This window comes from Caenorhabditis elegans, chromosome V (assembly GCF_000002985.6).
Source record: "Caenorhabditis elegans chromosome V".
Taxonomy (NCBI): domain Eukaryota; kingdom Metazoa; phylum Nematoda; class Chromadorea; order Rhabditida; family Rhabditidae; genus Caenorhabditis; species Caenorhabditis elegans.
In genome coordinates, this window is record NC_003283.11 from 18,637,407 (window position 1) to 18,664,807 (window position 27,401).

Consider the following 27,401-nt stretch of genomic DNA (forward strand, 5'->3'; position numbering starts at 1 on the left):
TTCTGAGAATCTAAAAATTTTAAAATGTTTTAATTCGGTATAAATATTCAGAAAAAAATTGATTTTTTTTCAGTTTTTGATGTATTTCATTAAGAATTTATTTCTTGTTATCCTCCCAAATTTAATCAATTTTTTTTCCAATTTTCCCCCGATTTTCGGTGTCCAAACTGCCAAAACCACATCACTATTGCCAAATTCGACAAAAAATGAAAACTTTGAGAGATAGGAACTAAATTCCCGACAAGAATCACAACCCAGAAAACCCCAGAAAACAGTAGTTAGCTGACGGCGTCAAGGTCAAACGGCCGTTTCCCGAATTCAATCACGGAAAAACGGAGAAAAACAAGTCTCCAGTGACGAAATAACGTGGAAACTCAAGAGAGCGCCAGGAAATCAAGATGCCCTTGAAACGGTTTCGGTTAGCGGGCAAAACGGACGGAAATTCGGTATAAAAAGGGAGGAAGGAAGGTAAGGAAGTCAGTTTTTCAAATTTGTATAGGTTTTTTGAAGGTTTTCCGTCGATTTTTCTAGTTTCCAATTGCTTTATTTTTTTATTGAATTATGAGCTTTCAGGCCTATAAATTGAGTTCTTAGACGGATTCAAAGCTCAAAATTAATTTTTGTTAAGATCCATCGAAAAACTCGGAAAAAATTAGTCAAAGCTTGGTCTAAGCCTAAGCCTTAGCCTAAACTTAAGCCTGAGCTTGAAGCTTGAACCTATACCTAAGCCTAAGCCTACGCCTAAGCCTAAGTCTAAGACTAAGCCCAATTCTACGCCTAAGCCTAAGCCTAAGCCTAAGTTTAAGCCTAAGCCTAAGTCTAAGCCAGAGCTTAAGCCGAAGCCTAAGCCTAAACCTAATCCTAAGCCTAAGCCAAAGTCTACGTCTGAGCCTAAGACTAAACCTAAACCAGAGACTAAGCCTACGCCTAAGCCTTATCTGTAGCCTAACACTAAACCTAAGCCTAAGCCAAGCCTAAGCCTAAGCCTAAGCCCAAAAATAGCTTCTGAGCTGGAATATCTCAAATTTTTTAAATCCAAGTTCGTATCCTAACCCTCAACAATTTTCTGAATTTCAGATGGAGGACAAACAAGAGTACCTCCGCAAGGAGTCCGAGATCGGAACTCTCCGCTCGGTTGCTCTCGGAGCCGTCACCATCACCGCGTTCTCGCTGGGAACCTCCATCCTGCTCCTTCCACTGCTCTTCAGTCATGCTCAGACCGTCCAGTCGACCCTAGAGCACGAACTTCAGTTCTGTGTGCTCAGATCTCACGACTTGTTCGATGAGCTCAGAAAGGTAGGCGTGCTGGTTCTGGAAAACAATTTTAGTCCAAAACATTTTGAATTTCTAGGTCGAGGCAGTGACCGGACAACAATCACGTATCAAGAGACAATACGTCACTGGGCCAATGGGAGGAGGTGGCGGGTATGGCGGAGGCGGCTACGGTCACCAACAACAACAGCAAAACTACGGCCACCAGGGATACGCCCAACGCCCACAACAACCCCAACCAGTGTACCGTCCATCTGCTCCAGTCTACCAGCCACAGCCACAGGTCCAGAGCTCCATCTGCATCTTCGGCCCACCAGGACCACCAGGATTCCCAGGGTCCGACGGACAGCCAGGACGTGACGGAGAGGCCGGAGCCCCGGGACAACCTGGAAGAGACGGAGCCGGCGGCTACGGAGGCCCACAACAAAACGACTGTCAAACTTGCGCTCCAGCTAGACAGGGAGCCCCAGGACCACCAGGACCAGCCGGACAACCAGGACAGCCAGGAGAGCCGGGACACTCTGATACCTCATCGACCGCCGGGCCACCAGGACCACCTGGGCCAGGAGGACCACCAGGACAAGATGGACATCCAGGAGACGCCGGAGCACCAGGAGCCCCAGGACAAGTTGTCGCCGGACCGGGAAGCGTCGGACCACCAGGACCACAAGGACCACCAGGACTCGCCGGGCCAGACGGACAGCCAGGACACGGAGGAGGTGGCCAGCCAGGACCACAAGGACCACCTGGAGATGATGGACACCCGGGAGAGGATGGAGGTGCCGGAGGACCAGGACAGCCAGGACAGGATGGAGGATCTGGAGGATCGGGAGCTTGCGATCACTGCCCACCACCAAGAGTTGCGCCGGGATATTGATTTTGAGATTGTTAATAAAGAGTTTAAGCATCAGATTTTTTGGTATTTTGGGCTCCGATTTCAGATTTTCAGGCAGATTCGGGCTATTTTAAGATTTCCGATTTCAAGCCAAAATCATGAAAAATTAAAAATATTTCTACTCTTAAGCTTAGGCTTAATCATAGGCTTCGGCTTAGGCTTAGGCTTAAGCTTAGACTTTGGCTCAGGGTTAGACTCTGGATTAGGCTTAGGCTTAATCGTAGGCTTAGGCTTAGGCTTAGGCTTAGGCTTAGGCTTAGGCTTAGGCTTAGGCTTAGGCTTGGGCTTAAGCTTAGGCCAAATTTAGACAATTTTTTTTTGAGGTCAACACAGAAAGAAATGTTTACGATTGGTTTTGTCCGTTTTTCAGCCCGAAACCTGAGACAAAACTGCATTTTTCAAAAAAATTCATTGGATTTCAGAATTTTTTAGACAATTTCAAGCTTGAAAGTCATATTGTGCATCTATTGAATTTGGAAATTTCAAGCCATTTTTTCCAATTTTTAGGTTTGAAATTCTATTTTCAGGCCGATTTTTCAGGATAACAAGAAAAAATGACTGCATTTTTCAAAATTCTCAAACAAAATCATGGTTTTTTGTCTTCCCGGGCTCCGTTGCTATGGAGCATCCCAGCAGCTTCGGGAGGTGTGAATAGCACCTATTGTCCGGTGCCGAGCTCTGACTTTTGTGCTTTTTTGTCCCTTTTTTTCCGCATTTTTTCTAGTTTCCTTTTTCAAACTTCCCTAACGTCCTTATAAATCATATGCTACTATTCCTCTTCTTTTTCCCGGAGCTCCCCACGCCGAGCACCCCACAGACTGTAGAATACGTGCCGGCTAGCATAAACGGGCCCCACGGATGTGCGAATTATGGGCTTTGTACGGATGTTACTACTACTTTAGTCAGTTCTACAAATATCTCTGTGATCTACGAATATGGTTGTGATCCGGATAACTGCTATTGTCTGGAAGGGACAACGAATGGCACGGAGCCGTGTGATACTAGTGGGTGTTTTCTGCGAAGTTTTGGTAAAAATAAGTGAAAAATTCAGAAAAATCATTGAAAAATACCCTAGAAACATAGAAAAATGAACATCAGCAACACATTTTGCTCATGGTGCATCGATGGATTTTAGGATCGATGTACCATGACCCGGCGATTTTTTTGTCGGATTTTTTAAAAATAGGATAAATTTTGGTGGGAAAAGGAAAAAAATTAAAAATCTAGAAAATTCACTCAAAAATAGATTTGACAGTAGATTTTAGAAAAAAAATTTTTTTTTCCAAATTTCAAAAAAAAATTTTTTTCAAAATTTCAAAAAAAAAAAAATTTTCAAAATTTCTTAAAAACCTTAAATTTCCAGTCGAAGATCAATGCGGTAACAATCCTTGCGGAGACCCCAAGTATTTCCTATGCACTTCAAAAATCAAGAGCTACAGCTGTAGCTGTAAGCCTGGGTTTACTGGAAATGACTGCAAATCTGGTAATTTTTTTTTCTGGAAAATGCAATTTTTTTCAAATTTTTCAGAACTTGGCTCTGCTTGTGCTACGTCACCATGTCGGTCTGGTGCCACGTGTGAAAGTGTGGACAATTCCACCGCTGGGTACAAGTGTATTTGCAAGTGGAATCAGATGGGCGAAAATTGTGAATGTTAGTTGGGAATTTTTTGGAAAAAATGAAAAACTGTTAAGATTTACACATTTTCGACTGAAAATTTGAATTCTCCATAAAATTTCCGAAATTTTGACACCCATATTGCCTATGTTTGGAAGTTTGGACCGATTTGGGCCGTTTCAGGCCTATTTCAGGCCTAAAAAAATAATTTTCAGAAGCAAACTGAATGAGTGTCGAGAATTCTGGAAGTTCTGAAAATTTAAAACTCACTTTGATTAGATTTAAAATTATTGCATTTGTGGCCCGATTCAGACTATTTTAGGCCTACTTTAGGCCTGAAAACAACATTTTTCCAAAAAAAGCTGAAAAATGTCATTTTTTTACAATAGCGTTTTTTTAGAATTTTTATCCAATATTTTGACACCCATATTGACTTGGGTGTGAGCTTTGGGTCGATTCAAGCTATTTCAGGCCTATTTCAGGCCTAAAAATATCTATTTTTAGAACCAAGGGTAATGAATGTCATTTTTTGCGAAACTTTCAACAACGTCACACTCATATCACCCTTATTGGTAACTTTGATATTTCGGCCCGATTTAAGCTCTTTCAGGCCGGGTTTTCGGCCCGAAATCCAACATTTTCAGAACCTACCCGATATGGGTGTTATTTTATTGCAATTTTCATGTAGAATTCAAATTTTCAAACAAAAAACAGGGTTTCTTTACAGATGACAATTTTTGTGCGAATCCGCAGTGCCAAAATAATGGAAATTGTTCGATGGTGGTGGACAATGCAAATTGGATATGCTCCTGCCCTCCTGGATGGCAAGGAAGGCGTTGTGAAACCCCGGATACCGTAACTAGTGAGTTTTCATGAGGATTTTGAAAAAAATTGAAAAAAAAATTTTTTTGAAATTTTTTTTCAAAAATTATTTTCAGCCCCACCTGTCTGGGATGGTTGTTACAAGTACAATTTCCAATCTATTGGCGCAACTACAACTAAATTCAGTGATAACCAGCTGACAGTTGATAAGTGCAACAAGTACGCTCTACAGCAAAGCTCGGACACTGTAACTATGAATTACTTAAGTGAGTTTAAAACCAAAAGTTGAAAGGTTTTTATTAAAATATTTGAATTCTCTGTGAAATTTGCAAAATTTTGACCCCCATATTGACTATATTTGGAAAAGTTGGTTTTTAGGCCGCCGATGGGCCGATCTGGCCCGGAAACTCGGAAATCCCAATACTGGGCAATTTTAAATTGTAAAATTTATAAAAAAAAGTTTTTCAGTACAAATTTTACACCCATATTGACTACATCAGGTTTTGGGTCGTATTTGGGCCGAGTGTGGGCCATTTTCGGCCTGAACTTCAACATCATCCAAACCGGGCCAAAATGGGTGTTAAAACTCACCAAATTTTACGGAGAATTCAGAATCAGTAATTAGAAATTTCAATACTTTCAAGTTTTGCTGCTTTTACCAAATTTTTTCCAACAAAAAGATTTTTCAGCCCTTTGTGGAGGATTCTGCATGGTTTCGGAGGGCCCACTTTGCAATGACACCTCAAATTGGGACGATGACTGCAAGAAAAAATGCGGAGGAAACAATAATGAGTTTTGCGGAGTGTTAAACAAAAGATGTATAGTTTATGAGGCAGGAACTGCTGGTGAGTTCAACAAAAATTCCCCATTTTTGAAAAAAAAAACACTTTTTAGATTTTATGGTGTAGAAATTTAGATTTTCCATGAAATTTGCTAAGTTTTGACACCCATATTGGCCTATTTCGAGAAACATTGAATTTTTAGGCTTTCTAGGCTTGATTGGGCCAATGTAGGCCGAAATAGGCCGTCCTAATCTTTTGTCCAAATTTTATGTATGTATAACAATTTTAACACTGACACTAATTTCTGTTAAACAATTTTTCATTTTTAGGATTGTTCGGGCTTTTTCGGCCCATTTCGGCCCGAAAATGAAAGTAGTCCAAATATAGCCGATATGGGTGTCAATTTCAATTAAAATTTTATGAAAAACTCACATTTCTTATTTACAACTCCTCAAACCTTACCGAAAGTTCAGAAGTTGACGAAAACGCTTGCGACAACTCCACCTTCTGCAGTGCGGACCTGGGTCAGGGCCTGTGCATCAACTGGCAAAGTGACTTCACAGATGGCTACGCTTGTATCTGCAAGCCACTTTGGACCGGAAGAAATTGTGAGAATCCGGTGCCAGAAGCATGCACGCCGAGCCCATGTCTGAACGGGACATGTGTGCTCAATGACCAATACAATAAGTTCACATGCGTCTGTGATGATGGATTTTTTGGCGATAAGTGTCAATGTAAGTAAGAAATTTGGATTCTACGTAAAAAATGCGGAGTTTTGAATCCCATATCGGCTCGGTTTGGAATACTAGTTTTTAGGCCGGAAATTGGCATAAAATCGGCTTAAAACTGGAAATTAAAACTATGTTTAATTTATTATGGGGAATGTTAACCGTAATATATTGGACATTGACTAGAATTTTTGGCTAGAATTGAGATATTTTTGGTTTGGCTTAAAACTGGCCTAAAATCGGCTTGAAACTGGCCTAAAATCGGCCTTAAACTGGCCTGGAAATCGAAAAGATGTTTATTTTATTATGGGGAATGTTAGTCTTTATGTATTACACAAAATTGAGGTTTCAGGCCACTGAGTGTAAATAAGCCAAGTTCAGGCTTATTTCAGGCCAATGTAAGCCCATTTTAAGCTCAATTTTGAGATACCTTTAAAAATACATCAAGTGGATTTAAACACAGCATATGGCTAATAAAGTCTATACAAGGCCTATTTAGGCCTATTTAGGCCTAAAATTCCAAATTTCCAGACTCCGATATTTGCACCTCTGCCACGTGTCTTTACGGTGGTACCTGTACTGAACTAAACAACGGCGACTACAAATGTGACTGCCTGTTGCAGTATTTCGGAAAAAATTGTGAAGGTTTCTGTAGTTTGACCTAATTTTTTTTGAAAAGAATGTTTGTAGTTATAAACCGGTGTGACTATGGTAAGCCGTGTAACAATGGTAAGTGTGCTTCTACAATAGATGGAATCACTACAAACTACACGTGTACCTGTGATGATGGATGGACCGGCACGAATTGTGATACAAGTGGGTTTGGAAAAAAATCGATGAAATTTGGAGAAAAATCGATAAAATATGGAGAAAAATCTATAAAATATGGAGAAAAATCGATAAAATTTGGAGAAAAATCGATAAAATTTGGAGAAAAATCGATAAAATATGGAGAAAAATCGATAGAATTTGGAGAAAAATCGATAAAATTTGGAAAAAAATCGTTAAAACTTAAATAAAAATCTATAAAATTTAGATGAAAATCAATAAAATTTAGTGAAAAATCTATGAAAATTTGGACAAAAAATCGATAAAATATGGATAAAAATCGATGAAATTTGGCCAGAAATCGTTAAAACTTGGATAAAAATCTATAAAATTTGGCCAAAAATCGTTAAAACTTGAATAAAAATCTATAAAATTTAGATAAAAATTGATAAAATTTGGCCAAAAATCGTTAAAACTTGGATAAAAATCTATAAAATTTAGATAAAAATCAATAAAATTTAGTGAAAAATCTATGAAAATTTGGACAAAAAATCAATAAACTTTGGATAAAAATCGATGAAATTTGGACAAAAAATCAACAAAATTTGAACAAAAAATCAATAAAATTTAGAGAAAAAATCGATCAAATTTCCAAAGAAAATTTCAAAATTTTGCCGATTTTTTTTTCAGAAAATGTACAATTTCAAGCATTTTTAACAGAATTTTTCAACCGAATTCCTTCAAAAATCCAAAAAATAATTTCCAGTGATCGACTTCTGCATCCCAAACCCCTGCTCCTACAACAGCACCTGCAAACCAAAGTTCAAGGGCTACGACTGCACCTGTATCACAGGCCTAACCGGCGTCAATTGCTCTACAAGTAGGTCAAACTACAGTACTCCCAACAACCATCTTGGGTTACAGTAATTGATCTATGTGTCCCGTATAAGGATTCAACGGGGAAATGGATCAAAACGCCGTGTAACTCGAAGGATGACATGGCAAATTGCACAAAGGGAATTAATACTTTAACGTGTAGCTGTGGGGACAAGTGGACGGATACCTTGTGTGATTTGAGTGGGTTTTTGCTGAAATTTTTGGAAAAAAACTTGCTGAAATTTGATTTCAGATATCTTAATCAAAGACGTTCTCATGGCAATCTACGGATACGTGGATCTTACCATGATTTCTGTAAGCCTAGACTCTAATTCCCTCAGCAAATCCTGAAATCCTTGCAGCTTCTGAACGATCTCATGCAGAACCCGTCACAAATCAAGGATATGGTGCCGTTTATCACAGGATTGCTTACGGATAGTGAAAGATCAGATCTAAGCTGGGATGCCGGGGATTTGTTCAATTGGATAGCCTTTGAGGATCAGAGATTGGACTTGAAGTGGGTTTTCGGGGGGTTTTTAGGCGAAAAGTAGGCTTTTTTGAGGTGAAAAATGAACTTTTAACGCTGTAAAATACCCCAATACCCCTAAAATCGTTCAAAGTTCGGATTTTCTAAAACATGGTGCATCGAGCGGGAAAATTGAGTTTTAATTTGAAAAAAAAGAGAATTTTGGGTCCCACCACGAAAATCTCAAAACCACCTTATTCATGCTAATTTTAAGACGAACTTTTCAATTTAATAATACTGCTCAAATTTCAAGTCTCTATTGTCATTTTGAAGCAAGTTACGAAGCTTCGAAGTTTTCGGAGGAGCCGCGACGCGACCGCAACGCGCACTCAAAACTTTAACAGGTCATAACTTGGCTCAAAGTGGGCGCAGGGCTCTGAAATTTTTTGTGGCTTACATCAGTGGTAGAGGCTCCCGGGTAGTAGTACACATTTTCCAAAATTTCCTCCAATAATTTACGCTGTAAAAGCCTCCTGCCACTTTAAAAATTGCTCAAAAGACACATGGTGCATCGATGCGAAAAATTCGAAAATTTCCGTATTCTAACGAAAAATTGTTGTGCTTATAATTGTGCTTTCTAGACGGAAATGCTGCCGGAAAATGAAAATTACAGTCTAAAATTTCTTTGGACACCAGGTTTTCAATGAAATTTCAAAATTTTTCAGTCGAGACATTCATAAATGGAATGATGTTGTACTGGGTAACTGCTTCACTTTTAACCACCGCGACCGTAACTTCACCTACCGATTGAGGAGCTCCGGTAGGCATGGAGGTAGGAATTTTCGGCAAAAATACCTGAAAATCAAATTTTTCACAACAGGAATCCAAGCATTCATGAAAACCCGGCAAGACGAGTATGCACCATGGTACGATACCGCGGCGATTAACGTTTTCATTCATAACCGCGATGATTATGTGTTCTCCGAGTCTGTCAGGTACAATGCACAGCCAAATGCCCAGTCGACTATGAATATTTTCATGGTTAGTGCTGAAAAAACTACTGAAGCTTTTAGAATTTGAAATTCCAGACAAGATACACCAGGCTCGGGGGAAGATATGGAAAGTGTGTGAAGAAACCGTCGGAGGTCAAGAACTACTACTATCCGGGAGCTTATACCACTGATGTAAGCCACAAAAAATTTCTCTCGAGCTCTGCGCTAACTCTCGAGCTCTGCGCTAAGTTATGACCTGTTTAAGTTTTGAGGGCGCGTTGCGGTTGCGTCGCGGCAGGGGCTTAAAATTACTGCTACCCGGGAGCCTATACCACTGATGTGAGCCACAAAAAATTTCCGAGCTCTGTGACAATTTTGAGCCAAGATATGACTTGTTAAAGTTTTTAGGGCGCGTTGCGGTCGCGTCGCGGCTATATCTGAAACTTTGAACCTCTGTAACTTGGTTTAAATTGGCCCTAGAAGCTCGAAATTTGAGCAGTAGCATTGCATCATGAAGTACGTCTCAAAATTAATAGTACGACAAATATGGTAGTTTTAGGATTTTCGTGGTGGGACCCAAAATTTTCAAAATTTCAAAACCTAGTCATGATTATACTTTTCTGAAAGCTCTTGATGTACTGATTTCAAAAATGTAACATTTAAAAATTTGGATTCATGATTGGCCTAGCGCCCACTTTGAGCCGAGTAATGACCTGTTAAAGTTTTGAGGGGGCGTTGCGGTCGCGTCGCGGCTGAGGCTTAAAATTAATGCTATCCGGGAGCCTATACCACTGACGTAAGCGACAAAAATTTTCAGAACTCTACGATAATTTTGAGCGAAGATATGACCTGTTAAAGTATTGAGGGCGCGTTGCGGTCGCGTCGCGGCTTCTCCGGAAACTTCAAAGCGGTGTAACTCTGCTCAAAATGGTCCTAGAAACTTAAAATTTGAGCAGTACTATTAAATTGAAAAGTTCTTCCTAAAATTGATATAAATAGAGTTTTTTTTTGATATTTTCGTGGTGGGACCCAAAATTGCCAAAATTCTCAAAATTTGAAAACCTAGTCATGATTATACTTTTCTGAAAGCTCCAAACTTGCTAATTCTAATTTTCAACTCCATTTTCAAAAAAAAAATTCCAGGGCTGCCTCCGAACATGCTACCAAGACCGTATGAAGCAAGAGTGCAACTGCATGGACCCCAGGTACCCCCAGGCGCCTGGTAACGTGACGTCATGTCAGTTATCCGAGCGGAGTTGTGTTACTGTAGCGTCAGAAGCCGCCGGGGACCCATCGAAATGGTGGGACTGTGTATGCCCACTGCCATGCTCGAATCAAGAGTACTCGGTGACTTGGAGCAAGGCGAATTTTGTGAACTTGGTGGGTGAAGCCGTTTTTAAGAAATTTTAAGACTAGATTTTCCAGCCAATAATTTGCGGGAAGTCATCTGACGTGTCAACCTGCAAAGCACACTACATCGATCAGCTGATGGTCTCCATAGTCCTTCCCCAGCTGGATTTTAAGATTTATGCGGAGAATCCTGCTATGGATGTGAGCTTAAGCTGAACTTTTACAGAAATTCGAAAGTTTTTCAGTTCAACAAGTTTCTGTCCCAGCTTGGAGGTCAGCTGGGTGTACTGATGGGAATTAACCTGGTCACTTTTATAGAAGTCGTGTTTTTGCTCTTTGGACTATTCACGTTATGTTGTAAGAAGTATGGAAAGTGATTTGGATTTGAATTTTGTGTGGAATAAATTGTTGAACATAACTTTTTTTTTGTTATTGGCTGAAAACACCCGGAAAAAAAATCTGAAAACTTAAAAATTTCCTAGAAGGCACGTGGTGTCAGGTTGTCCCATACCGGCTTGATCTACAAAAAATGCGGGAATTTAGATGCGAGACTTCTCCACTGACTTCGCATGGTTAAGAACGTGCTGACGTCACAGTTTTTGGAGAATAAATTCCCGCATTTTTTGTAGATCAAATCGCAAAAGGTTTCTGAAATTCCAAAAATTCCAGGAAATCGCACCGAACATTTTAAATAATTTTAAACAACCGCAGAAAATTGTTTTAATCGTAAATATCCCAGGAAGTTTTTCAAAAAAAAAAAAATAGAAAACCTCAGAAAATTCTACAAATTTTCGGAATATTGCATAAAAAACCCCAAAAACCCCTAGAAATGTGCACAAATTTTGAAAAAAAAAATAGACCAAGCTCCAGAAAATTCTAGGAGTTTTGAGGAAATTATGAAATGCTACAGAACATGGAAAAAAACAGTAGAAAATTTTAGAAAATTCCGAAAAATCTCAAAAAGTACTAGAAAAACCAGAAGAAATTTTCAGAAAATTGTACGCGGTCCGAAAAAATTTCAGACAGTTAAGCCAAGTTGATTTTTTTTTCAAAATTTCCATTTTCGATCCGGTTGTTAAATTAAAATTGTACCATTATCCCAGGAAATTTTTAAAAAAATTACAGAAAATTAAAGAAAACCTCAGAAAATTCTAGAAATTCTCAGAATTTTGCATAAAATTTAAGCAAAATGCAGATACCCCTAGAAATGTGCATAAATTAAAAAAAAAAGCCCCAGAAATATTTAGGAGTTACTGGAAAATATCAGAAAACTATAAATAGTTACAGAAAATTTAAATAAATAGCAAAAAATTCTAGAAAAATTAAGAAAATCTCAAAAAGGTCTAGAAAAACCCGAAATTTTTAGAAAATTCAAAACGGCCCAAAATAATTCCAGAAAACTTTATCGAATTTCAAAAAAAAAGTCCCATATAGTTTTTTAAGTTATGCCAAATTGATTCAGAAAGTTCAAAAAAATTTTCTAGAGCTTTTTTAAATGTTCTGTTTTTTTCTCATTCTAGGGATTTTTGGGTTTTGCTTAAATTTAATGCAATGTTCTGAAAATTTGTAGAATTTTCTGAGGTTTTCTTTAATTTTCTGCAATTTTTTTTCTTGAAAAACTTCCTGGAATAATGGTACAATTTTAACTTAACAACCCGATCGAAAATGGAAACATTTTAATTTTTGAGAAAATTTTGAAATTTGCAATTTTTGATGTTATTTTCAACTTTTTGAAATTTTTTAAAAACATTTTCAGAAAGGAAATTTCAAGACAAATGCAGTCATCTAAAAATTTACCTCAAAAAGTACCAACTTACGACCGAACACTGGTTTTCAAAATTTTAAAAAATGAAAATTATGGAGAAAAAGAGTTTCAAGAAGATCAGCATAGATCAGACAGGAACAAACTTCAGAAATTTCAAAAAATGTCGAATTCCGAAAAATATGACCGAAATCTCAAGATTTTTTTAAAAAATTAAAAAAAAAAAAAAAAAAAAAAAAACTTTGCTCACCTCTTAAGTGCCCTTCTTTTCAGCAAAAATATCGAAAATTAAAGGAATTGTCAGCACCTACAAAAACTGAATGAGCTCAGACCAAAAAGTATCCCCAAAAAAGCACATCTAACATCAGGCTCAGACACTGCTCCGTTGCTCCTCGTGCATAATTCAATAGTTTCTTAGTGTTTCAATGATTTACACCGGGGACCGGGTGTGAATAGACTCTATTGTATCATACAATTTAGCTGTTCAGCAACATTTTTTTTCAGTTTTTTTCACGATTTTTGTGCTCTAGTGACTACAAAACCTCAGCACCACAAGCTCCAAAGCTCCAAAATTACCAAAATTCTCACCAAAACCCCCTGAAAATCGTATGATTTTCCTGCTTTTCCTCATATTCCCCTACTACAGTACCCCACAGACTACTGTTGAATACGTGGCGGCAAGCCCAAATCCACCTCATGGATGTCCGAACTTTGGACTTTGCACAGATGTTACTACTACATTAGTTAGCTCTACTAATGTCTCTACAACCTATGAGTACGGTTGTGCTCCTGAAAATTGCTACTGTGTGGATGGGACTACTAATGGCACGGAGCCATGTGACACTAGTAGGCTTTCCATTGAAAAAATTATTTAAAAAAAATTATCCTAGAAGCATGAAAATAGTCTTTTAAAAAATACCAAAAAAATCTTTATTTTTTTCAATTTTTTGAATTTTTTTTCTAAAATTTTTTGTTTTTTAATTTGAAAAAACCAGTCTAGCTAGAAGCATTAAAATGGTATTTTAAAAATATTTTTTAAAAAGCTGAAAAATCTTTCCGATTTCAGATTTCAGAGAGATTATTGACGATGACTAGCGCGTTTCTTTTTTAGTTAAAGTGAGAAATTTTGAAAATTCAGATGAAAATTAGTAAGAAATTCGAAAAATTCGTTAAAAACCACCTTAGAAACATCTATTTTTATGACAAAAAAAATGGAAAAAATTGGATTTTTAAAAATTTGCGAAAAATCTAGATTAAATCTTCAAAATTTCAGTTGTGGACCAGTGCGGAGACGACCCCTGTGGCGAGCCGGAATATTTCCTCTGCACCTCAAAAATTGAGAGCCATACCTGCGCCTGTCAAGCTGGTTACACCGGAGCCGATTGTACATCAGAACTTGGCACGGCTTGTGCCACATCACCATGCCGCTCCGGAGCCACATGTGTCTCGTCAAACTCGTCTGCAACAACAGAGTACTCGTGTATTTGCACCGATCAACAGTTTGGGACACATTGTGAATGTAGGTAGATCATTTTGGAATCTGGCCACCTGAGATGGTCTGTGGCGGCTCAGAACAGTCCGGGATAGTCTGAGACAACTGAGAACGTCAAACAGTGTTAGGCTATAAAATGTAAATTTTTCTTTGAAAATTTTTCAAATTTTTGGTCCCACCACGAAAATCTTGAAACTACTGTATTTGTCTCAATTTTAGGGAGTACTTTCCAATTTAACAATACTGCTCAAATTTCAAGTTCCTAGGGCCACTTGGAACCAAGTTACAGAGATTTGAAGTTTTAGAGACAACCGCGACGCAACCGCAACGCGCCCTCAAAACTTTAACAGCTCATAACTCGGCTCAAAATTGTCGTAGAGCTTTGAAATTTTTTGCGGCTAACACCAGTGGTATAGGCTTGAGATGGTAAAAAACCTGGACTGTAAGGCCCGGTCCACAGATATCAGAGGAGATCTGGGCCAGTGCTGGGCCCGGACTACAGTACTGAGACTATGTCAGATAACCTTTTAGGCAATTTGGAGCGGACTGAGAAACTTCAGGGCCTGAGCAGGCCCGAAACTAGCGATAGAGGTCTTACCCGTTTTAGAATGGTTTAGGATACTTCTAGGCAATCTAAGGGAGTAGGCTTGTGACACTCTGTGACAATTAGACCACTTGAGCCAATTTTAAGCGAACTGAGAGAATTTGGGCCTTAGGCTTAAGCCAATCATAAACGGCCTGAGCCTGCCCCATTTTTTTCAGACGACAACCTCTGCGCTAGCAATCCCTGCCAAAATAGTGGAAATTGCACTATGGTCCTGGAAAATTCCAATTACTTGTGCACCTGCTCTCCAGACTGGCAAGGCAGGCGATGTGAGGTGGCTGACGCGGTTTCTAGTGGGTTTTTTTTTCTCAAAATTACAGTTAAAAATCAATCACTAAATTTCAGCTCCTCCTGTGCAAGACGGATGTTACCTGTACGATACGGGGTCTATTGGAGCTTGTACCACAAAATTCACAGAAAATTCGCTAACTTCAAGCAAATGTAATAATTATGCACTGGAGCAGAGCACAGACACGGTTACGATGAACTATTTGAGTAAGTTTTCTGTAGATTGGGTGCCGAATCCCCCAAGAATCTCAAAAATTTTCAGCTCTTTGTGGAGCATGGTGCATGGTTTCTGAAGCACCACTGTGCAACACGTCATGGTATATGGACGGTGATTGCAAAAAGTCGTGCGGTGGAGATAGCGCAGAATACTGCGGAAGGTTGAACTCGAGATGCATAGTTTACGAGGCAGGGACTTCTGGTAAGAGGCCCCAGACCATCTGAGAAAGTTTTTTTTTGAAAACGAAATTGATATTAAAATTTGAAACACTCAAGTCGAGAGCTTTCAAAAAAGTATAATCATCACTAGGCTTTAAAGTTTTTAAATTTTTTTGAAAATTTTGGGAATTTTGGGTCCCACCACGAAAATCTTGAAACTACCGTATTTGTCTCATTTTTAGCAAGTACTTTTCAATATAATTATACTGCTCAAATTTCAAGTTCCTAGGGCCATTTTGAACCAAGTTACAGAGGTCTGAAGTTTTAGAGACAGCCGCGACGCAACCGCAACGCACCCTCAAAACTTTTACACGTCATAACTCGGTTCAAAATTGTCGTAGAGCTCTGAAAATTTTTGTGGCTTACATCAAATTGTAATTTGAAATTGTCAAGTTAAAAGCTTTCAGAAAAGTATAATCATGACTGAATTTTGGGAATTTTGGGTCCCACCACGAAAATCTTGAAACTACCGTATTTGTCTCATTTTTAGCAAGTACTTTTCAATATAATTGTACTGCTCAATTTTCAAGTTCCTAGTGCCATTTTGAACCAAGTTACAAACGTCTGAAGTTTTAGAGACAGCCGCGACGCAACCGCAACGCACCCTCAAAACTTTTACACGTCATAACTCGGTTCAAAATGATCGTAGAGCTCTGAAATTTTTTGTGACGAACATCAGTGGTATAGGCTCCCGGATAGTAGTAAAACCGTCTGTACCTGAGATCTTTCCAGAAACCGACGCCAACGCCTGCACCGACAACTCAACGCTCTGTAACGCCAACCTCGGCCAGGGAATCTGCATCAACTTGAGCAGTGACGTCACAAATGGCTATCAATGCATTTGTGGGCCGCTATGGACAGACACAGACTGCGAGACTCCAGTAGCCTCTGCGTGTACCCCAAGTCCGTGCTGGAATGGGATTTGTGTGCTCAATGAGCAGTATAATACGTATACCTGCGCATGTGATGATGGATATTTCGGGGATCTATGTCAATGTACGGGAGTTTTCACTGACTAACCACCAGCCCGTTCCTTTTTCAGACCCCGACGTTTGCACCTCTTCCACATGTCTCTACGGCGGTACTTGCACCGAGACCAGCAGTGGAGGGTACACATGCTCCTGCTTGAGCCAGTACTTTGGCACCAACTGTGAAGGTACCCATACTGTACTTTGCCCCTTCCCTCTCCTATAATTACATGTAATTTTCAGAGATCAATCGTTGCAACTATGCGGATCCATGTGTGAATGGTGACTGCCAGACTACGGTAGATGGGATCACTACAAACTACACATGTACCTGCGATAGTGGATGGACCGGGGAGAATTGTGATACAAGTGAGTGTCCAAACCCTTTTGAGCCTGAAATTCGTCCAAAAAATAATTTCCAGTGATCGACTACTGCATCCCAAATCCCTGCTCTTACAACAGTACCTGCTCTCCGTACTTCAAAGGATTCAACTGCACCTGTATTACAGGCCTAACCGGCGCCAATTGCTCTACAAGTAGGTCAAACTACAGTACTCCTGACCAACTTGGGTTACAGTAATCGATCTATGCGTCCCGTATAAGGATTCCACTGGGAAATGGATCAAATCTCCGTGTAACTCAAAGGATGACTTGGCGAACTGCACTATAGAGATAAATGGGTTCAATTGTAGCTGTAGTGATAAGTGGACGGATACCTTATGTGATTTGAGTGGGTTTGGCTGAAATGTTTGGGAAAACTGAAAAATACTTACTGAAATTTATATTCAGATGTTCTCATCAAAGACGTCCTGCTTACAATCTACGGCCACGTGGATCTTACCATGATTACTGTAGGCATAGACGTCAAATTTCCAGCAAATCCAGAGATCCTTGCAGCTTCTGAACGATCTCATGCAGAACCCGTCACAAATCAAGGATATGGTGCCATTCATCACAGGATTGCTGTCGGACAGTGAACGATCCGATCTAAGCTGGGATGTTGGGGATCTTTTCAATTGGATAGCTTTTGAAGATCAGAGATTAGATCTGGAGTGGGTTTACCTGCAACCGGCCAACATGGTGCATTAAGCCCAAGAACCTTGAACGTTTTCAGAAATGACATTTACAAGTGGAATGATGTAGTACTGGGGAACTGCTTCACCTTCAACCACCAGGATCAGAACTTCACCTACCTAATGAGAAGGCCCGGTAGGCATGGAGGTAGGAATTTTCGGCAAAAATACCTGAAAATCAAAATTTTCACAACAGGAATACAAGCATTCATGAAAACCCGACAAGACGAGTATGCACCATGGTACGACACCGCAGGAATGCTGGTTTTCATTCATAACCGCGAGGATTACGTGTTCTCCGAGTCTGTTAGGTACAATGCACAGCCAAATGCCCAGTCGACTATAAATATTTTTATGGTTAGTGCTGAAAAAACTACTGAAGCATTTAGAATTTGAAATTCCAGACAAGATATACCAGGCTCGGGGGAAGATATGGAAAGTGTGTGAAGAAACCGTCGGAAGTCAAGAACTACTACTATCCGGGAGCTTATACCACTGATGTAAGCCACAAAAAATTTCAGAGCTCTGCGCTAACTTTGAGCTAAGTTATGACCTGTTTAAGTTTTGAGGGCGCGTTGCGGTCGCCTCGCGGCTGGGGCTAAGAATAATTACTACCCGGGAGCCTATACCACTGATGTGAGCCAAAAAAATTTTTTTCAGAGCTCTGTGACAATTTTGAGCCAAGATATGACTTGTTAAAGTTTTTAGGGCGCGTTGCGGTCGCGTCGCGGCTATATCTGAAACTTTGAACCTTTGTAACTTGGTCCATAATGGCCCTAGAAACTTTAAATTTGAGCAGTACTGTTAGCTCGATAAGTTCGTCCTGAAACTGACATAAATGAAGTAATTTTAAAATTTTCGCGATGGGACCCAAAATTCTCAATATTTCCAAACCTAGTCACAATTATATTTTTTTGAAAGCTCTTAACTTGAGGATTTCAAATTTTAATATCTATTTTATTTCCGAACAAAAAAACTGGACATTTTTCCAGGGCTGCCTCCGCACGTGCTACCAGGACCGTATGCAACAGGAGTGCCAGTGCATGGACCCCCGCTACCCCAAAGCCCCCAACGCTACGTCATGCCAGTTATCCGAACGAAGTTGTGTCACCGAAGCATCCGACGCCGCAGGGGACCCATCCACCTGGTCATCTTGTGTATGCCCGCTGCCATGCTCCAATCAGGAGTACTCGGTGACTTGGAGCAAGGCGAATTTTGTGAATATGGTGGGCCAAGCCTAACAGGACCTATATTTTAAGCCCTACCTGGATGTTTCAGCCTATAACCTGCGAGAAGTCTTCTGACGTGGCAACCTGCCAAGCCAACTATGTGGACCAGCTTATGGTATCCATTGTTCTGCCTAAGCTGGATTTTCAGATCTACGCGGAGACCCCTGCTATGGATGTGAGCTTAAGCTGAACTTTTATATAAATTTGATGACTTTTCAGTTCAACAAGTTCCTGTCCCAACTCGGAGGTCAGCTGGGTGTACTAATGGGAATTAACCTGGTCACGTTTATTGAAGTTGTGTTCTTGATGTTCGGAGTTTTGACAATATGTTGTAGAAAGTGAAGAAATAAACGATTTTCGAGAGATATTAGCATTTATCCGAAGCCACACAGGTCCCATTGTTGTTTCTCGCGAAGCCATCCGCGCAGACGCATCCCGAGAAGCACTGATCCTTGTTGGCGATCATGGAAATCGAAGCCAAGTCGCATTGGTTATCGTTGCTCAGGCACTTGGACCATTCCTCGTTGTCCGGGCATTCGGTGGCTGGAAATTTAAGTGTTATGGAATGTTTGGAAAGGATCTGTAATGATCTGAGGCAATCTGAGACGGTCTGAGATGATTTTAGACGGGATGAGATGGTTATAGATCACTTGCGTCGGCCTGAATCGGACTCAAAAGGCCTGAGAAGGGTAGGGCTTAGGCGACTTGAGCCGGCTTTGGGGGGCCTGAGACGTCGACCTTATTTGGTCTCATCAGGCGGCCTGAGACGGTCTGATATGGTCTTAGACGACTTGAGTCGACCTGAGGTGGCCTGAGACGACCTGAGACTGCATGAGACAGCCTGAGATGGTCTTAGACGACTTGAGTCGACCTGCGACGGCCCCAGACGTTCCATGACAATCCGAGCCCATCCAAAATAATTTGAGCCCATCCGAGGAAGTCTGAGACAATCTGAGGTGATTTCAGACCGTCATAGACAAACTTGATTCGACTTCCGACGGTCCGTAACAATCTGAGCCTATCCGAGACCATCTCAAACAATCTGAGCCTATTTGAGTCGGCCTAAAGCCATCTGAGTTGGCCACAGACGGCCTGAAACAGGTTTCAACCATTTTAGACAATTTCTGTCCACATGGGACGGTCTTAGACAATCTGAGACCGTTCGAAACGAGATGGTCTGAGAGTGTCTAGGCAATCTGAAACGGCCTGAAGTAGTCTGCGACACTCTGCAATGGCCTGAGACCTGAGACCACTCAAGATTGTCTGCCTGACTGGAGATTTGCCAAACTTACTCTTAAAACAATGCCGGTTGTGAACACAGTCTCCGTTGCTGTCCAGCTTATAGTTCGGCCTACAAACACATCCCGGCGTGCACATGGCTATCTCCATTCCAGTCTCGCACTGTTGAGCCCCAGAGCACAACTGTTGACACTTTGGCATGCAATCCGTGTACTCTTGGGTTCCCAGACAGGTGATGTCTGAAAAGTTTTCGAAAAATTTACAGAAAATATCAGGAAAGTCTGATTTTCACTCACTCGTGTGGTCATGATCCGGGCAGCTAGCCAGCGTCACACATTTTCCATTCTTCTTCACAAAGCCCGGCGCACAAATGCAAGCCCTCTTACAGCTCTTGTTCTTTGGTCCCGGGCAGTTTGGCTCCGGGTTTTTACAGGTACCCGCACACTTTTCACACCGGTACTCCTCGTTTTGACCGCACTCTGGTGGGCAATCCTTGGGCTTGTAGCACTCGCCGTCGCTGGATCGGAGGTAGCCGGAGGCACAGGCGCAACCCTGGCCGCAGTGTTTGGTGCACATCATGCTCTGTAATTTTGGGCTCTGGGAGCAGCAGGCTTGGGTTGTTCAGAACTTACTTTTGACATTCCTGGGCATTTGTCTTCACTGCAAGTGTTGAGGCAATCACTCATAGTTTGATTTTTAGCGCACGTGGAGCCAGGGGCTGGGGTTGTGGAGTTAAGGTGGACGATGCTAACGCAGGCAACTTGCATTGGGCTGAAAATTTAGGAACTTCAATTGACCTTAGATGGTCTAAGATAGTTTAGATGCTCTAGGTCGATCTAATGCAACCTGAGACCATCAGGAACGGCTTACGGTAAGCTTGAGCGGCTTGATGATTTTTAAGACAGCCTAAGTCCACCTTAGACAACATGACCTAAAAAGGTACAAGGCGGGCTAAACCGGCTTAGAACACTGCAAGAATATCTGAAACGGCCTAAAATGAATTCTGATGACATTAGACTATTGGAGAGGGCCTGAAGTAGGCTCAGACAATTTAGACTGTGGAATGAAGTGGATCTGAGAAGCCTTACGGACTAAAATAGTCTAAAGCGATTTTAGACTACCTCAGACAACATATGACAATCCTTGTCTAGTCTAGACGGTCTAAGACAATCTGAGGCACAGGGACGACCTGAGACGGTCTGAAGTGGTCTGAAGCACCTCTCAACGATTTGAGCTAATTTTAGACAATCCCAGAGGGCTTGAGACGGTCTGATACATCGCTTCAACTCACCACGGAGCCTTAACACAATCCACCTTCTGCTCTTCGCAAACTTCGTTGGCTCGACACCTAACCACATCACATCCTTGCCTAGCCGTTGAATTTTGATTTCCGTTCATTGGCACGCAGGAGACGGCTTTTGGACTAAAAATTTTTAACTTTTCTGACAAATTGTAGAATTTTTTCTACCAAGGAGCCATTAAACAGGCCATTGTAGTCTCCTCACAGCGTTCCCCAACTGGACAGGAGACGCTGGCACAGCCGCTGTCAGAGGTCGTTGTAGAGTTGATAACAGTGCTGTTGATTGGCGTGCAGGATACTAGTGGTGGGCTGAAATTGGGGAAAATTTGAAAAAAAGGTAGACAGACATGGTGCATCGAGAGTTTTGCCACTAAATTAGCAACTAAAAGCCTACGCTGCAAGCTGGATGTTTGACGACCTAACAAGGGCTTTGGGCTTTCAGGCTTCTCAGGCCCACAGGTCTAGTAGCCTGCCAGGGCTCCGGCCCACGATTGGCTACTCACTGCCTGGCACCCAACAAAAGATTGATTGGCTACAGTGCTGGGTGCAACACAGGAAACAGGAAACATATTTCGGACTGGAAAATGACCAAATGGCGCTGTGCTCAAATCCAGCTTCTTCTCTACTTACCAAGGCTCCACGAAGCACTGAACCAAAGTCTCCGTGCAAATCTCCCCAACTGGGCAAGTCACGGCGGCGCAGCTGCTCAAAGTCTCGTTGGAGTTTGGGATGCACGCCGCGTGGCTTGGGCTGGAAATTTGCTGGATTTTCAGGCAAAGCTAGCTTAAAGGGTTACCACGGAGCCTTGGCACACTTGACGAGGGCTTCCTGGCAGGTGGTTCCTGCGGAGCATCTCATAGTGGCGCAACCGCCGACTGGGACCTCTGTAGTGTTCACACAGACTCCTTGGAAACCGCTGAAAATGCAAAAATTATGAGAGTTTCAAAAAAAAAATTCTAGCTCTCAAGCTCACCACGGGGGCTCTGTGCAATTTTTCTGCACTTCCATGCATTCGGTGCCAGCGGAGCATTTCATCGTGGAGCATGGGGTGATTTGGACTAAAAATTTAAAATTCTTGGGCTAAAATTCCTAAAAACTCACTGTTAATGTCAGAGCCATTGCCTGGGAACAGTGGGGACGGGGTGTCCGAATAATCTGAAAATTTTCAGACTTTTTCAGCCTGAAATTTCAAAAGTTCTCAACAAAAAAATCAACAAAAAGATAGTGAAAATATAAATTTTTTATTAGACTGGAATGTTCAACCAAAGAATAGAAACAGAAAAAAATATCGATTTTTACAGAAAATCCCCCGGAAAATATTTAAATTTTCAAATTTTAGTAAAGCTTTGGCTTCTGGGCGTCACAATCGTTTTGGGTGACACATTTGCCGGAATTGTCGCGGAAAAAGCCCTCCTGGCAGACACAGCCGCCGCCGGTGCACACCTGGGGGCAGAATCTCTGGAAATTTTCGGTTGTAGGTTGGAAATCCAAAATTTTTGAGTTAGGCAAGCTGAGAGCTTTCGAAAAAGTATAATTATGACTGGATTTTGAGCCCCTTGAAAAAATTGGAAAATTGCGAAAACAAAATTTCCAAAAACAATTTTTTTTGCAGAACCTAGTCATGTTTATACTTATTTGAAAGCTTCTGATTCGTTGATTTCAAAAAATTTTTCAAAAACTAATTTTGCTCAAATCCCGCCCACTTACCGGCTCTTCATTACACTTGGTGTCTGAGCAGACAGTCTTGCAGGGTTCAAACTTCTCATTTGATCTGCACCGTCTGTTGATTGGCTTTTTGATAGGAGCTTCACATTGTGCAATCGGGTCGCTGAAACAATAATTTAGTGGAAAGAAGCGGGGAATTTGATCTACCATGGTTGCGTGAAGCATTGAACCTGGTGGAGGACACATTGGGATCCGACGAGGCAGGACGTGGAGGCGCAAGCTGGAAATTTTACGGATTTTCTAGCGTCGGACACTTCCAAGGTATCTATATTCAGATGCTTCAAGGATAGAGAAAGCAGCCGACACATCGCAGGTCCGCAGGACCATGTTAAGTTGCAGCGCCCGACATATCGTGGCTCTCAGTCACCTACCATTCACATGAATACACATCGGCATGAGCTCACAACCCTTCTCCACAGTTGAACCAATACATCCACTTGGCCTGACCATAGCGCACCCGGCCGGGGTCCCACAACGGGCCGTCATACAGCTTGGCCCGGCCTGACGGCGCTCACGGGGCTGGATAAGAGGCTTGATGAGTCTCAAGTCCTTTGGACGGCATGTTGGGATTGGGTTACTGAAATTGAAACTTTTTTTCTGCAACAAAAAAAAATTCCGGACTAAAGCCCTACCATGGAGCCCGGATACACGTGACCTGGACTAAAACGCATTCCTCGTTGTAGGGACAGTTCTGGGCGCGGCAATCTGAAAATTTCGACGATTTTAACTGAATTTTTTTCTGCCTAAAAACTCACAGTCCTCCTCCAAACACTGTGGCTGACGCTTGCAACCCACGCATCCGACGGGCTCAACCATTCCACAACCTCCCTTGAATCCGCATCTGACGTTGGCGCACGTGATCCCGGTTGGTGGGGTCTCTGGCGCGGTTCTCACTTTAATTTTTTGGGTGTTAGAAAACTCAAGGATAGGAATAAAAGTACTGAAAATCTAGCCGAATTCAACAGAAAGTTCCCGATTTCCCCAAATCCTAAAGCGATACCTGGTACACAAGTCGGCTTGCCAGTTGACATGGAGCATTGGTGACCGGTACGGCAGTCCACCAAGTTGCATGGGTTCTCGTCAGTGCTGCCTGGAAACAATTTATATGTTAGAGTCGGAAAATTCGTATATTTTGAGTCGCAGGGTATGCACCAGGATTGCGTCAAGTCATTACGTCGTTGCATCATGATTTTGGCATGAAAACAAGCTAAAATCCCGATTTTTGCGTCAAAAACAACCCCAAACCTTCAAAATTGATTCAAAAATGTGCCGAAAGTTGGCAGATTTGTTGAAACTCGCACGTTAAACCAAAATGTGTGCCAAAAAAACGTTTTCGTCAAAAAACTGCCAAAAAGTATGTCAAAAGCCAATATCCCCATAAAATTGGTCCAAAACTGTCCCAAAATGTGAAAATCGTTCCGAAAATCCACAAATTTGTCAAAATTCCATCCAAGTCCATTTCAGGACACCAAATTCTCAGAATTTTAGCAAAGAACCGCACCAAACCAGCGCCCGCGGACAGAAAAAATGATACCTGGCACACAAGTTGCCTGGCCAGTTGACATGGTGCATCGGTGACCGGGCTTGCAGAGTACCAAGGCACATGGGTTTGTGTCAGTCTTGCCTGGAAACCACATTTGTAGGGGAAAATCAAAAAATTCTGCTCAAAACTGCCCCAAAATAGGAAAATTGCTCCGGATTTGTCGAAAAAAGGGGTCAAGTCGTTTTTTGCACCGAAATTTTGGTCCAAAAACTAAAACTTTTGTTGAAAGGCCTAGATTTACATCAATTTTGATGCAAACCTGCTCATAATCGCAAAATTGTTCTAAAAATCAACAGCGGAGTCAAAAATGCCGCAAAAATTCGTTTCAAGACACCAAACTTGCTAAAACTCTCTAAAACTGAGCTCAGCTCAATTTTCTTAGATATTTTCATCAAAACTTTGCCAGAAGCCTATTTAACATGACTTTTTGCCCGAAAATTCACTCGAGACCCCTAAAGCCACTAGAACTAGGCTTCAGCCCTACTAACCAGTCGGTGGGCACTCTGCAAGCTTCACACACTGTCCCTGCCGGTTCCTAACGAGTCCCTTCTTGCAAGAGCATGCTTTTTCGCACCTCATCATGCACCTAACAAATGGCTGTGGATTGACAGGACATTTTGCCTCGGAGCACGAATTGTGACAGTCATTGGGCTCCTCATTCTTGGAGCAAGTCAGTGTGGAGCCTAGAATCACTGGCTCTAACTAGTTTCCTTTAAAACGGTACCCACCAGTAGCCGGACACTCGGTAGGGTTCACACACTGTCCCTGGCGGTTCCGGAGGAATCCCTTTTTGCAGGAACATCCGATGTCGCATTTCTCCATACAGTTTACCAGTGGCTGGGGCTTAACCGGACACTTTTTCTCGAAGCACGCGTTGTGACACTGGTTGGGCTCCTCGTTGGTTCCGCAGGTTTGAGAGCCTGGAAAGTTGCAGTGCGGTGGCGCAATTCTGGTGCATTTTTTCGTCCAATTTTTAGAGTACTTACCAATCGCTGGGCACTCGGCCTCCTTGACACACACTCCTTGGTTGTTTCTGACGAATCCGTCCATGCAGGAGCATCCGACTTGGCAGGCCATCAAGCAGTTCACCTGTGGAGCATTCTTTTGTGGGCACTTCTTCTCGGTGCATGGGTTGTGGCACTCGTTGGATACCTCGTTGACTGGGCATGTGAGGTTGGTGGCTGGAAATTGGTGGGGGGTTAGAGGGGTTTGGGGTCGGGGGTCTTGGTTTGGAGGCTTTAGGATGCCTGGTAGGTTTGTGCTTGGCACCCTTGAAGTCTGGCGCTGGTACCCACGATCTGGGCTCGGTACCCCAAGCTCTGAGCTTGGTACCCATGAACTCTGGGCCTGTGACCCATTAACTCTGGGCTTGTTACCCTTGAAGTCTGGCACTGGTACCCACGATCTGGGCTCGGTACCGTGGAGCTCTGGGCTTGTTACCGTGGAGCTCAAGGCTTGGTATTCTTTAACTCTGGGTCCGGCAGTCCCCGAGCTCTGGGCCAGGTACCCACGAAATCTGGGCCTGGAACCCATGAACTCTGTGGCTGGGGACCCTGAACTGTGGAGCTGGTATCCCTGAACTCTGGGCTGGGGACCTCTGAACTTTGGGCCTGGCACCCCTGAACTCTGGGCCTAAGATCCATGAACTCTGGGGGCTGGTACCTGGGTCTAGATACCCGTTTCGAACTCCGGGCCAGTGTCTGTAGGGCCTGAGATGCCTTAGAGAATGGGCCTTGTCAGGAAGATCTGATTTTCAAGCGGACCCCGCGCTCCAAAACATCAGATTCCAGGACTCCGTGTGCAGCCCGGCCCAAAATTTAGTCTTTCGGTATCCCCAAAATTTGGGGCAGGTACCCCCGAACTCTGGGCCTGGGACCCTTGAACTCTGGGCTTGGCGCCCACAAAGTCAGGAGGCTGATACCCCCAAGCTCTGGGTCTAGATACCCGTTTCGAACTCCGGGCCATTGTCTGTAGGGCCAGTGCGGCCTTAGAGATTGGGCCTTGTCTGGAAACTCTGATGTACTAGCGGACCCAAAATTTCAGATTCCGAGACTGCGTAGCCCGGCCCAAATTTTAGTCTGTGTCCCCTTCTAACCTGGTGGTGGAATTGGAATCGTCTCATTCGCCGCAACATTGCAGTCCTTCTGCTCAACACAACGATTATCCGAAGTTCTGCGGAAGAATCCACTGTTACACTGACATCCCATGACGCATTGCAGTGTGCAAAAAGTCTGCAAAAACCACGTTGTAAGCCGGAATTTGACAACAAAATCTGCTCACCGGAGTCGGAAGCCCGCAAGTCGGCTCGCAAGCCGTGCCACACGTCTGGAAGCTCTCGTTTTCTTTGCATTCTTGGTCTGAAAGGGGTTTAGGTACACTTTTAGGTTGGAAAAACTTACCTCTTGTCGCTGAAAGTTGAGCGTTTGCTCCGATGAGCAGAACGCTGAGCAGCACAATATACTGCATCGCTCCGAAACTCGGAAACTCTGGAAAACTATAAAATCACGCCATTTTATAGCATTTTTATGCGAACCAAAACATAAAGTTTCAGGAAAAACATTATAATAAAAAAACCAGAAAATCGAGAAATCAGACATCAAAAGTGCGGAAAACATTATGTTTTGAGAGAGAAAAGGAGAAAGTAAACAAAAAAAAATGTCTGTGTTTTGATGATTTTTGGGGTCAAAAGATTGGAAATTTTGCAGAAATTGCTGGGAAAAAATGGGGAGTTTAAAGAAAAACAACATTCGAAGTTACAGAAAACTTGAAAACAATATGCAAATATTGCAAAAAAACATGGAATTTTCGGGAAAAAACTATTGTTCAAAGTAAATATTTTTTGATATGTTTTCAAGTTTAAATATGTAGTTTGAACTGTTTTTTCCAAAAAAAAATTATAGAAAAAATCTATGAATTTCAGACAATTTTACATAGGAAAAATCAACTTTTCAGATATTTTTACATAGGAAATTGGAAATTTACGGCATTTTTTATATAGACAAATCAAATTTTGAGACATTATTTTACAGGAAACTCAAAATTTCAAATATTTTTACACTGAAAATTCGAAATTTCAGGAATTTTTACATAGGAAATTCAGAATTTCTGCCATTTTTCTACTGGAAAATCACTTTTTTCAGAAATTTTTTATATAAAAAAATTCAAAATTTGAGACAT

The 27,401-nt window shown here is 41.8% G+C and overlaps 4 protein-coding genes, 1 long non-coding RNA gene and 1 other non-coding gene across 16 annotated transcripts; 3 read left to right on the forward strand and 3 right to left on the reverse strand.

The window, feature by feature from the left end:
• Positions 1-1,077: 1,077 nt before the first annotated feature.
• col-42 (Nematode cuticle collagen N-terminal domain-containing protein) lies at positions 1,078-2,185 on the forward strand (the record flags this gene model as incomplete). The annotated part of the gene is made up of 2 exons (NM_182407.6): positions 1,078-1,296; positions 1,352-2,185. The coding sequence occupies 2 exons, from the start codon at positions 1,078-1,080 to the stop codon at positions 2,147-2,149; spliced, it is 1,017 nt and encodes a 338-aa protein (NP_872207.1). The 3' UTR covers positions 2,150-2,185.
• Positions 2,186-2,897: 712 nt separating this feature from the next.
• On the forward strand, positions 2,898-10,983 carry egas-1 (EGF-like domain-containing protein). Its single transcript, NM_001373187.3, has 19 exons — positions 2,898-3,171; positions 3,531-3,650; positions 3,696-3,818; positions 4,510-4,644; positions 4,721-4,870; positions 5,294-5,449; positions 5,860-6,120; positions 6,646-6,759; positions 6,805-6,930; positions 7,649-7,762; positions 7,807-7,959; positions 8,012-8,073; positions 8,121-8,275; positions 8,950-9,056; positions 9,105-9,265; positions 9,313-9,408; positions 10,360-10,596; positions 10,642-10,767; positions 10,812-10,983. The coding sequence occupies exons 1-19, from the start codon at positions 2,931-2,933 to the stop codon at positions 10,941-10,943; spliced, it is 2,769 nt and encodes a 922-aa protein (NP_001359624.1). The 5' UTR covers positions 2,898-2,930; the 3' UTR covers positions 10,944-10,983.
• Positions 10,984-12,535: 1,552 nt separating this feature from the next.
• Positions 12,536-12,921, reverse strand: linc-168. The gene is made up of 2 exons (NR_102115.1): positions 12,821-12,921; positions 12,536-12,568 (listed from the first exon to the last, which is right to left on the reverse strand). It is a non-coding gene; the product is annotated as a long non-coding RNA linc-168 (long non-coding RNA).
• A 15-nt stretch (positions 12,922-12,936) lies between these two features.
• On the forward strand, positions 12,937-18,759 carry egas-2 (EGF-like domain-containing protein; the record flags this gene model as incomplete). Its single annotated transcript, NM_075239.2, has 18 exons — positions 12,937-13,174; positions 13,602-13,847; positions 14,583-14,717; positions 14,770-14,919; positions 14,975-15,130; positions 15,880-16,143; positions 16,190-16,303; positions 16,359-16,484; positions 16,538-16,651; positions 16,693-16,845; positions 16,905-16,966; positions 17,013-17,167; positions 17,230-17,336; positions 17,385-17,545; positions 17,593-17,688; positions 18,181-18,414; positions 18,467-18,592; positions 18,637-18,759. The coding sequence occupies 18 exons, from the start codon at positions 12,937-12,939 to the stop codon at positions 18,757-18,759; spliced, it is 2,760 nt and encodes a 919-aa protein (NP_507640.2).
• Y69H2.28 lies at positions 15,423-15,756 on the reverse strand. Its single transcript, NR_131704.1, has 2 exons — positions 15,731-15,756; positions 15,423-15,444 (listed from the first exon to the last, which is right to left on the reverse strand). It is a non-coding gene; the product is annotated as an Unclassified non-coding RNA Y69H2.28 (non-coding RNA).
• On the reverse strand, positions 18,682-26,720 carry Y69H2.3. 11 transcript variants are annotated; one of them, NM_001373189.3, is made up of 18 exons: positions 26,624-26,720; positions 26,505-26,581; positions 26,320-26,455; positions 25,211-25,405; positions 24,953-25,144; positions 24,713-24,907; positions 24,216-24,305; positions 23,682-23,771; positions 22,058-22,111; positions 21,930-22,014; positions 21,753-21,872; positions 21,587-21,706; positions 21,125-21,265; positions 20,948-21,079; positions 20,289-20,427; positions 19,953-20,238; positions 19,710-19,895; positions 18,684-18,960 (listed from the first exon to the last, which is right to left on the reverse strand). In NM_001373189.3, the coding sequence occupies exons 1-18, from the start codon at positions 26,688-26,690 to the stop codon at positions 18,785-18,787; spliced, it is 2,481 nt and encodes an 826-aa protein (NP_001360619.1). In that variant the 5' UTR covers positions 26,691-26,720; the 3' UTR covers positions 18,684-18,784. The 11 variants fall into 11 exon arrangements, 10 of the variants coding, with proteins under 10 accessions (NP_507644.2, NP_001360619.1, NP_001360620.1 ...); NM_075243.8 differs by lacking the exon at positions 24,216-24,305 and having other exon boundaries at positions 18,682-18,960; positions 26,624-26,712; NM_001373188.2 differs by lacking the exon at positions 24,713-24,907 and having other exon boundaries at positions 18,688-18,960; positions 26,624-26,712.
• Between the last annotated feature and the right edge of the window lie 681 nt (positions 26,721-27,401).

What these genes read in the sequence shown, in the direction of transcription:
- egas-1 (NM_001373187.3), top strand. Translation starts at nt 2,931, where the DNA reads ATGCTACTATTCCTCTTCTTTTTCCCGGAGCTCCCCACGCCGAGCACC. An exon ending in CGGCGTCAATTGCTCTACAA is followed by an intron (nt 7,763 to 7,806) that starts GTAGGTCAAACT and finishes CTTGGGTTACAG; the next exon opens with TAATTGATCTATGTGTCCCG. An exon ending in CGACTATGAATATTTTCATG is followed by an intron (nt 9,266 to 9,312) that starts GTTAGTGCTGAA and finishes TTGAAATTCCAG; the next exon opens with ACAAGATACACCAGGCTCGG.
- Y69H2.3 (NM_001373189.3), bottom strand. Translation starts at nt 26,690, where the DNA reads ATGCAGTATATTGTGCTGCTCAGCGTTCTGCTCATCGGAGCAAACGCT. An exon ending in TCAACTTTCAGCGACAAGAG is followed by an intron (nt 26,582 to 26,623) that starts GTAAGTTTTTCC and finishes AACCCCTTTCAG; the next exon opens with ACCAAGAATGCAAAGAAAAC. An exon ending in GGCCGAGTGCCCAGCGATTG is followed by an intron (nt 25,145 to 25,210) that starts GTAAGTACTCTA and finishes GCAACTTTCCAG; the next exon opens with GCTCTCAAACCTGCGGAACC.